The sequence below is a fragment of the Oryzias melastigma genome, linkage group LG8 (assembly GCF_002922805.2).
Source record: "Oryzias melastigma strain HK-1 linkage group LG8, ASM292280v2, whole genome shotgun sequence".
Classification (NCBI taxonomy): Eukaryota; Metazoa; Chordata; class Actinopteri; order Beloniformes; family Adrianichthyidae; genus Oryzias; species Oryzias melastigma.
In genome coordinates, this window is record NC_050519.1 from 19,837,088 (window position 1) to 19,847,876 (window position 10,789).

The following is a 10,789-nucleotide window of genomic DNA, read 5'->3' on the forward strand; positions in this document are numbered from 1 at the left end:
AAAACTGAAAAAGTTCATATTAGCCAAAACAGCTAGCATGTAGCTGAAATATTATCTAAACTCCAAAAGACAAAAAAACAACGACAAATAAATAAAGATAAAAACTTAGTTTAATGGTAAACAGCTAGCATGTAGCTGAAAAAATAGCAAAACTTCAAAACAGCCCGAAAAGCCTAAATTAGTTAAACTGGCCAGCATATAACTGAATTTATTTAAACTTCATAATAGCCTAAAAAAATCTTAGCAAATGCCAAAATATTCCAAAAAGCTGGCAAAAAAGGCCATCATAAAATCTCAAAAACTGTATTTTTTTTTTAAACACAATCATGAATAATAAAAAGGCAGGAATATTATTCAAGAATTAATCAATTAAAAAAAATAAATAACATTCACTATTTTACTCTCTACAAAAACATATTTTGTCAAAATTATACAACATAGAAATGAGCGCAAGATAAGATTGAGCCATTTATAACAATAACAAAAAATGATCTGGAGGGCCGGATAGAATTACCCGGAGGGCCGGATGCGGCCCCCGTGTCTTGACAGGGCACATGTGATGTAGAGGAACATAAAAAATAACAGGATGTAAATTATTTCTGTACAGGTGTTGTACCTTTACATTTTTTGTTATTTCTATTATTATTTGGAACATATTTTTGCAACAGATCAAGTTAATTTAAATAAATAGTAGATTATAAACTACAAGATTATTTTTGTGAACTCTCATTTTATCTTCTCCTAAATAGAATTTCCAACACAAATTCCAAAAAAATAAAAACCTTTTCACCCATGAGGTTTGTTGAGACTTCTATTGTTACAAAAAGTAGCATGATCACACCAGTGACAGTAAATCTATTTTGTTCCTAATAATTCCACTTTTTGTGGAAAAAAACAAATGCAAACCCTGTGAGCCTGACCACATGTGGCTGAACCCCCCCACCCCTCTGCAGCTCACGTGTCGGATGCAAAGTTCAAGGCTGAGGGAGGGAGAGGAAATGCTGGGCTGATAACCCGGACCTCGGTGGTGCTTGTAAGGAGGGAGGGGGGGCATCCACGACTGGTTTAATCAAAGCCCCTTACGCACTGTATCGTAGTGTCCTTGGGTAAAACACAGGAGACAGTACTTATCTGTGACTGTTGGGACCGAAGGTGCTTAATAAAGTTAAGAAAAGGTACAGTCTGTCTGATCCTGGACTTTCAGGTGTTTCTCTTTGACAGAGACCGTCAGGAGAACACCAGTCCCAGAAGTCCATGTCGAACATTAACATGATTGAGAAAAATGGGGAAAAACTATGGAAGTTTTTTAGTTCCATCAGACTCTGAAATTTTTTTCCCCCCCTGAATTTTTATTCTGAATTTTTTTAAACCTCTGAATTTTTATACTGATTTTTTTTTAACCTCTGAATTTTTATTCTGAATTTTTTAAACCTCTTAATTTTTATTCTGAATTTTTTAAACCTCTGATTTTTTTTTTTATTTTTTTAACCTCTGAATCTTTATTTTGAATTTTTTAAACCTCTGATTTTTATTCTGAATTTTTTTAACCTCTGAATTTTTATTCTGAACTTTTGAAATCTCTGAATTTTTATTCTGATTTTTTTTTTAATCCTTGCTTTTTAAACAGCAAAATTTTATCCTCCCAAAAATAATCAAGAGGTTGCCAGTTCAAATCCCACTTTTTTTTAATCCCAAAACTGTTCAATTGAGGTAAATATATATATATATATTTTTTTAATAGACAGGGGCAATAAATGACAAAATAGCAATGTGGGGGGTGTTTGTTTTGATATTGGTACTTTTAGAAGATAGTACAGTTGGTTGCGTAATCCATGGAATGTATACACAAAGCTGTGTGGTGTACTTCCGGTTTCTAGGTGGCCTAACGGTTAAACTTCCGCGCTAAAAATCAAGAGGTTCCGAGTTCGAATCCCACTGTGGGCTTATGTGTTTGTTTCTTTTTTTTTTTTAAGTCCCAAAACTGTTTAATTCAGGTAAATAACTTTTTTTTTTAATTAGACAGGGGCAATAAATGACAAAATAGCACTGTGAAGGGTGTTTGTTTTGATTTTGGTACCTTTAAAACGTAATTAAATAGTGCAGTTGGTTGCGCAATCCATGGAATGTATCCACAAAGCTTTGTGACAAACTTCCGGTTTCTCAGTGGTCTAGCGGTTAAACTCCCGCGCTAGCATTCAAGAGGTTACTGGTTCGAAACCCACTGTGGGCTTATATGTTTGATTCTTTTTTTTTTTAATCCCAAAACTGTTCAATTCAGGTAAATATTTTTTTTTTAAATAGACAGGGGCAATAAATGACAAAATAGCAATGTGGGGGGTGTTGTTTTTATTTTGGTACTTTTAAAGGGTAATTAAATAGTGCAGTTGGTTGCGTAATCCATGGAATGTATCCTCATAGCTGTGTGATGGACTTCCGGTTTCTGACCCATCAAAATTTTAAGTCTCAAAATTAAAAACACATATTTTTTTAAGATAGAAATTTTTTTTGGGGAGGATAAAATTTTGCTGTTTAAGAAGAAAGGGTTAAAAAAATCAGAATAAAAAAATCAGAGGTTTAAAAAATTCAGAATAAAAATTCAGAGGTTAAAAAAATTCAGAAAAAAAATTCATAGGTTTAAAAAAATTCAGAATAAAAATTCAGGGGGAAAAAATTTCAGAGTCTGATGGAACTAAAAAACTTCCATAAAAAAAATGGTTTTAAGAGATTTTACAAATATTTTGAATTTCATTGGGAACTAGTCATAGAGTCAGCTTTGTGGAGGATTTAAGTACAGGGCATCAAAGCCTGGAGGATTTCTATGAAGCTGCAACTGTGAATAAAAACACAATGTGCAAGGATTATTTTCACAGATATTTTTATTTTCAAATAACTCTACTAAATAAATTCCTTATTTGTAGATTTAAAGACCTACTCTAATGAAAACTGTGTTTGTATCATGTTTTCTAATGAACTACTACCGCTCTGCAGAAACTATGTCCCACAAAACCACATGGATTTTTTTGATTTTGGCTAAAAACAACATAATCCTAATTTAAAAACCACTTTGAAAATATATCAAAAGAGGATCTGACTGAGACTTTAAAGTGTTGATTTGCAAGCTTATTTGATCTCTCCAACACTTTAGAACAGGGGTGAAAAAACTTTTTGATTTCTGGGCCACAACGGGTTTCAAAATTCTACAGCAGGGCCGGACAAGGAGAAAATGTGTGGCGTGTCTTGGTTATCCGCCTCATAAGAGAAAGAAATAACATGGAATTTGGAACAAAGCATGCTATTTTTGATTTTAAAAATAATATATTTTAAAACAGAACATCATAGATTTTTTTTTTCAAAACTGTGACTTATTTTCTCCTTTTAGTGCCAACTGCACCAGTGGGATGATTTCCTTCAGAGAAAAACACAAACTTCAAAAAATGCTGCGTTCATGTGATGTTGGAATAATCAGAAAAATGCCTGTCCGACTGAAATTACGCATGAACTTAAGAAAACAATAAATAAATAATTAAATAAAACACATGGATGCAGAATAACTTAGAAGTGTTTCTCTACAGCGTCATCTATGGTGAGACACCTGAAATAATGAGACACAGTAATTATGATAATCAATATAATTTACTCTAGTTTGTAAATAAATATTAAAACGGGCATCATATGGTCCATGGCCGTAGTTTGACCACTCCTACTCTAGAACAATGTTCTGCAGTCAAAAAGTATGAAACATAGATGCTTAATTTATCTAAAAAAAACAACATTGAACTGTTCAGCACGGAAGTGGAAGTAGAATTATGCGGGCTATTTGCAAAAGGGTATCCTGGTGTCCTCTGTATACCAAAGCAGACGATGACATGCGGATGGACACAGTGACATATGACAGACTGTTAAATAAACACTTTAACATTTTTAAACATGATCCTTTCTAGATTTTCTGTTAATTTAATTTTATTTTTGGTTTTACCTTCAACGGATCAGAACATTATGGTCACCCTCCCCCCATCACTGTAGTGCTCAATGTTGTGTTCACCTGTTTCTCTATCAAAGCAGCATCACTGATGTGGTTTGTTTCCTGTAACGTGCCCCCTGGGTCACCATGGCAACATGACCTGATATGAACATAGACGTGTTGTAGAGACGACCACAAAACATCACTGCTCACCCGATGCTCGGCAAACAAACAGTGGGCTGCAGCTTCATCACGACCTTTGCTCAGGTTGACTTTGGTTGGAGAGCGGCCGGATTTGGGAGGAACAGTTTGCTCACCAGAACGTTGTGTGAGCAGTTTACAAATGGAAGAAGTACATGTACTGTACTTTTGTTATTGCAAACATAGTCCTCACTGTTGTTAGTTTGCAACTAGTTTAATTGTCTTTAATCCAGCTATAGTATTGTGTTGTCTATATACTCTAACACTAGTGTAAAAAAATAAATGTAGTTATAATTTTTGATAAATACTTAACAAATACATAAGCAGTAACAGTGAAGTTATGGGGAAATTAATTAGATAAACGATTTAATTAATATTTTGAAAATGCTGTACAAATTTTTTGTCAAATTTTATTATTTTTTTTTACAGTTCAGTCAATTAGAGTGTTTTCTGTTTGAAACCACCACCCAGTGGTCACTAGAAGAACTGCAACATTAGCTGCTCTTAGACAAGATTCAAATTGAAGAAGTGAATGTGGGTCAGTTTTGTGACATCTACATACTGTCATCAAATGTGTGAAATATCTTAAGTCTTTTTGGGAAAACATGTCTTGATCTCAGCAAGCATTCTCTATTCATTCAGAAATGTATGTACAACAGCCTCCCATTATGATGATACCACCACCATGCTTCCCTTTTTTCTGTAGGCTATTTGGTTTTTTCGATTTACTTTGTGATAAAACACAGAAAAACATGAATGGGAACAGATGTTTGCCAGTTACAATATCTGCAGGGATAAAAAAAAAAGTATTTAAAAAAGTTTCGTTTTTCAGTTTTATTCAGCAGTAAAACATGAAAATGGACTTTGAAAATTTGCAGTCAAAGGAAAATTGAATGTAAAGCATAAAGAAAACCCCTGTTGGGCAAACAAAATAAAAAGAAACTAGTACAATAATTTATATTTGATAATAAAAAAATGTAACTAACTAAATGTATGTAAATGGATGGATAGTTTCTACTGGGAAAGTTCATTCCCATTAAGTATAAACTGGTAAATAAATTAAGGACCTAAAGGAAGTGATTGTGCAACAACTATTAATCACCATGAGTTATCATTAACAACTCTGTTTTCAATTTAATAACAACTATAAAGTCTGTCAAACACAACATAAACTATTTTTTCCATTTCTTGATACATCTGTGTAATATTTTTTTCTCTTGAAGCTGCAGAAATATAATGAAAGTATTGAATTATAAGCAGCTGGTCATACATGAACAACAAAGGACAGCTTTGTCTCCAGCTTTGGAAAATTCTGGGGATTTTTCTGGTCTAAATAATATAATTAAACAACAGCCTTTCAAACAGATCTGGTTTCAGCATTTTATTTATTATTGTCAGTCCACAATGACACAGAGCCAGAAAAAAAGGGCAAAACATTTGTGGATATTCCTTTGACAAAACATCCCAGAACAGCCCACACTTAGCCTGAACTACCATGACGTCATGTGGTCTCACATGAGGCATGGTCCCGCCCACTCAGGCCCTCTCACAGCAGAAACCAGCACTGACCGGGCCCAGACGCTCACCTCAGAGGGCTTCTGTTTGACTTTTGTGGGAAGTTGTTGACATTTTTACTCCCAGATGAGGCAGAGCCAATGACATTGGATCAATGAATTCCAATGAACAGTCCACAAGAGAGACTTTTTTTCAAAGGGAACTACTAAATACTTAGTATCAAAAATATTTACAGTGTTTGTAGTGAACATGAATAAAAAAAATTCTCATGGTTAAAAAATGTGAATAAATATTATAATAAACAAAAGAGTGAAATATATTGTGAACACATATTTTGTTTTCTTTCATTTTTTCTATGTTCAAGTGGTGATTTCTTGTATTTGTGGGTCTAATATTTTTTATTAAAAAAATATTGAAAATAATGATTGTTTACTAAAAACTGAAACGAGACAAAAATTCTAACAAAATCCGACAGACTTAGTAATACTACTACTACTACTACTAATAATAATAATAATAATATTTAGACAAAGTTTTCTTTTTTTCAATCAAATACAATATTTTAGTTAGTTGCGCCCTCTGCAGGTCATTTCCTGCCATCGCTTCCTTCACCGGAAATCACGTGATTGAGTGTTACACATGCTTCCTTTAGCAGCTGGCATGTTTTCTATACATTAATGTCTTTTTATTTTTCATAGTAATTATCATATTTCCTTTCTTTAAAAAATGCCAGGGAAACCGGAACTAAAAATAAACACCAAGTTTGCTCAGAAATATGACAAATACCGACAGAAAGAAGAGCTGCAGAAACGTAAGTGTCCACGAGCTAGCTAACATGCTAACGACTTAGCGAGGAACGTTAGCTTTAAAGTTGTTTTACAGCTCACCGCCGCTTAAACAAACGTCCGAGTGTTTCTTTTTGTTTTTTATTTTACAGTTAAGGACCGATTTGGGGACAGAGACGACGGCAGTGACTCGGACTCATCGGGGTCCAGCTCAGATGACAGTGAAGTGGTGAGTTAGCACGTGGGGTCTCGTCCTCTTATTTGAGTTAAAAACAGCCTGACTGAGCTGCATTTGTGTCCCGCAGGAGCTGGACCCCGCTGTCGAGAGGGACTTCTACAGGATCCTGTCCCTGCTGAAGAAAAAAGACCCGAAGATCTACGAGAAAGATGCCAAGTTGTACTCTGAAGGTGTTTGTTTACATGTTTGCTGCTCGCTCCTCGTGTCTTCTCTGCTGCTTCATGAAATGTTTGTTTATGTTGATTTCAGACACTTCTCACTGCGATGAGAAGCCTTCAACCTCCAAGAAAGCTGCAGTCAAACCCATGTTTCTCAAGGACTATGAGAGGAAAGTCATCCTGGAAAAAGAAGGGTGAGAAACAGCATCATTTCATTAGGCTGATTTCATTAGGCTGATTATAAACTAGAAATACTGCACATAAATGGATTCTGCAACCTTTGTTTATTAAAGGTAAACATCACTGAGTGTCTTGTTTTTTATAGAAAAAATCTAATTAATAATGTATTTTTGGAAATTGTGCATTAATCGACAAAATGTTGCAAACATCAGTTTAGTCTTTTAAACCACTATTCATAAAATAATCTAGTTTAAAAACACAACGGTTACCTCTAAATTTCCTGACTACCCTAAAAGACTTTCTAGTGCAAGATTAGCCCTGGATTTAAATGCAATTTGGATACACTCGCTCTTATTTTTATATATATTTTTAACAGCAAATATGACATTAGCCAAAGTTCAAACAATAAATATGAACATTTTTTGAAGACTGTTTATGAGTCCAATCTGTTCTGGTGATAACAAACTTGGATGATTTATAAAAAATGTAAATGTAATCTTACATTTATGGAAATGATGAATCGTTCAGATGCATTGCATTATGGTCTATATTCATAGTGAGCATTGATTTTTTGCAGAGACTTCTGGGAAATTGGCAGGACACTGGATTTTGGAGTTGTAGATTCATGTTAAACATCTTATCTAGTGAGTAAATTTGGACAAAGCCATCGACTATCAAGCAGGGTTGTGTTGGATCCCATTTATAAAGCCTTTGGTATGACCCCAATTATGGATTTGAACCGACAACCTCCCAGTGACAGGGTAGACGCTGTCGTATAGCTCGTATAGAAAGTTTTCATGTAAACCTGAAACAGCAACAGACTGAAGTGAGTTTCAGAAGTGCATTCTGGGATATTTGGTATTTAGCGGTCTGTTGATTTTGGGAGTAAATCTCTTGTAAGTCTTGGTGGTTTGGTGCAGTGAACGCTGCAGCCTCTGAGGTCTAGTAGCCCGTGTGTTTAACGCTCTGATGAGGGCGTGAAGAATCCCTGATGGGTTTCTGTTCTGGATACACACCGTTTAGGAGCAACGTCATGAATGGAGAAAAGTCCAGAGGATTTCCACCACCAATCTCCTTAAGACCTACTGTTTTAATCTGGCTTTTATTTGAAATTCATGAACTTACTTGATATTTAAATAATTTTATGTTACTTATCTTTTTACTTCTTTGAATTTGTGTTTTTTTACTTAATGGAAATTTGTCCGGCAGCTTTCTCATGACTTTGGATAAATTTCAAAGCTTTGTAAAAAGCACAAGATAAATTTGGTCCCCAAAACCATTGAGGAAACTTGATGAAATGTGCGGCTTTCATCATTGCAGACCTGAGTTCCACATGTAACATCATGATGAGTTATATTAATGAGCTCAGTAAGGAGCACCCACAGGTTCAAGCCTTTAATACAGAACAACAAGCTGCACTCAGAAAAGCATAGAATAACATAAATTGAACGATTTTCCAAAATATATTAAAAAGTCACTTGAATAATGACCTGTGACATGATGGTGTTTAGAGCACAGATAGTTTTCCCATCATCAAAACAAAGGCTATCCTTAAGATGTAAAATATTAATAATTTGCTTAACTTTAGGTCTATGTAGCTATTTTATTTTTATTATTATTCACTGGATTTTAGAAAATTGTTGCTTGTGGTCTCTAGTTGTGGAATGGTCGACGTGCATCCGCTACGACGTGTTTTCAGCGAGCTCCTGTGACATCACAATCAATTTTAATCGGACTTTCTTTTTGGAAGAAGACGATGCTGAAGAACCAGAACTGTGCTTCAACCTGTGTGCTGATCAGTTTCTCTGCAGGATTTTAAAGAAATGCACCAAAAGTGAAGGTTTGCATTCACCATGCAGTAAAAATGTTTTCATTCTGCAGCAAATATGAGGATGACGACGACAGCGACGAAGAGGAGGCTGCTATGAGACGACAGGTTTGTCCAAAGTGACTTAAGCATTTTAAGGAGTTATAAAGAGAAAACAAAAGGTGAATAAACACTCCCTCCCCTCTGCAGAGAGCAGCCTCTCCTAGCTACATGCAGGAGCAGAGGGAGCTGAAGGCCAGGTGAGCTGAGAAATTCTGCGGGTATGCAGCTCTCCTGCTGACTCTATTGACAGAAGTCCTCCTTTGAATGCAGCTTCCGCAAGTTTGTAGAGGACAGCGGCGATGAGGACGACGGCGAGGAAGGAACGTCGAAGCTGCTGACGAGGAGGATAAAGACGCAGGAGGAGAAGGTGGGATGAAAGGCCGTCTGTGAACGCCTCCTTTTGGCTGAAATGATCTGAGCTGTGTCCTTCAGGATGAAGAAGAGGCGGACTACGTGGAGTGGCTGAAAGGCCAGGCTGAGCTGGAGGAGGGAGAGGAGGTGACGGACATGGTGAGTTTGAGCAGGATGAAAGGTGGGTGGAGGACTCTGACGCTCCGGCTCATGTTTGGGGTTTTTCTGTGGAGACAGAAGTACTTAAGAGACTACTGGAACGACCCGCAGCTGGAGGAGAAGGAGCGCTTCCTCCGAGATTATGTGCTGAACAAGGGCTACCTGGACGAAGAGGAGGATGATGATGATGAGCGGTGCGTTCCACCGACGAGCTCTTCTGTTTCCGATTCATCCATTTTTTCTGATGTAATCTGGATGCTTTCAGGATCCCGACCTACGATGAGGTGGTTCAGGACGACGTGGATGACTCTGAGGAGGAGGGCGAGTCTTTTCTGGAGCGCCAGGAAGACTTTGAGAGAAGCTACAACTTCCGCTTCGAAGAGCCGGACTCCGAGCGGGTGAAGACCTATCCTCGGAACATCGCCACATCCGTGCGATCCAAGGATGACTCCAGGAAGCGGAAGAGAGAGGAAGTGAAAGAAAGGAAGGAGAAGGTTTGGAAACAAGTCCATTTGAGTCTCCGTCAGAGTTGGAACGGAATCTCTTTGGCTGACGGCGATGGTTGCAGGAGAAAGAGCAGAAGCGCGAGCAGCTGAAGCAGCTGAAGAACCTGAAGAGAAACGAGATCATGGAGAAGCTGAAGCGGCTGCAGGAGCTGACGGGAAACGAGCAGCTGGCCTTCAGCCAGGACGACCTGGAGGGAGACTTCGACCCGCAGCATCACGATCAGCTCATGCAGGTGAGCAGATGAGTCGGTCAGAACCAGAATCCTTCCGTTTGCATTTCAGTTACCGTAATGTTTGTCTGCAGAAATTCTTTGGCGATGAATACTACGGAGAGGAGGAGGAAGAGAAGCCCCAGTTTGAGGAAGATGATGAAATGGAAGGTAAAGCAATGCTAAAACCTACATGCTGCAGCGCTTGTCTGATTGTTCTACTTTATAATTCAGGAGTCAGTTTTAGATTAAAGTTTAGCGTTTTGTTTTTACCTCAGATCACTGGAATTGGGACACTTGGACTGGAGAGGAACAAGAGGAGGACTACGCTGAAGAGGAGTACAACGGGGAGGAGTCTGTGCCTCACTGTGATGACGAAGACTTCATTGTGAGTCAGCGGATCTCATTAATGCTGGCATCAGCTGGACGGCGGTGTTTCATGGTTAAAGCTATGGTGTTAAATTTCCTCCAAAAGTCTCCCACGAATGGAAGGAACGTTCCACAGCGCAGGACAGTCTCCATTGCCTGCTCGCCTGTGTAATAGGGATGTAACGATTCAATTCAATTTTATTTATATAGCCTGAGCAAATCACCAAGGAATTTGCCTAATTGGGCTTCAAAATATGAACAATAGTTAAAAACTAAGACTAAATAAA

General features: G+C 37.3%; 1 protein-coding gene across 1 annotated transcript in view; it reads left to right on the forward strand.

The window, feature by feature from the left end:
* Positions 1-6,262: 6,262 nt before the first annotated feature.
* kri1 (KRI1 homolog) overlaps positions 6,263-10,789 on the forward strand; it is an 8,592-nt gene continuing 4,065 nt past the window's right edge. Inside the window, exons 1-13 of the mRNA XM_024272728.2 lie at positions 6,263-6,488; positions 6,615-6,691; positions 6,768-6,870; positions 6,950-7,052; positions 8,920-8,974; positions 9,056-9,105; positions 9,179-9,275; positions 9,341-9,418; positions 9,497-9,612; positions 9,684-9,912; positions 9,987-10,157; positions 10,229-10,304; positions 10,412-10,521. Coding sequence (XP_024128496.1) covers positions 6,404-6,488; positions 6,615-6,691; positions 6,768-6,870; positions 6,950-7,052; positions 8,920-8,974; positions 9,056-9,105; positions 9,179-9,275; positions 9,341-9,418; positions 9,497-9,612; positions 9,684-9,912; positions 9,987-10,157; positions 10,229-10,304; positions 10,412-10,521 — 1,350 coding nt within the window. The 5' untranslated portion in view covers positions 6,263-6,403. The remainder of the gene's footprint in view (positions 6,489-6,614; positions 6,692-6,767; positions 6,871-6,949; positions 7,053-8,919; positions 8,975-9,055; positions 9,106-9,178; positions 9,276-9,340; positions 9,419-9,496; positions 9,613-9,683; positions 9,913-9,986; positions 10,158-10,228; positions 10,305-10,411; positions 10,522-10,789) is intronic.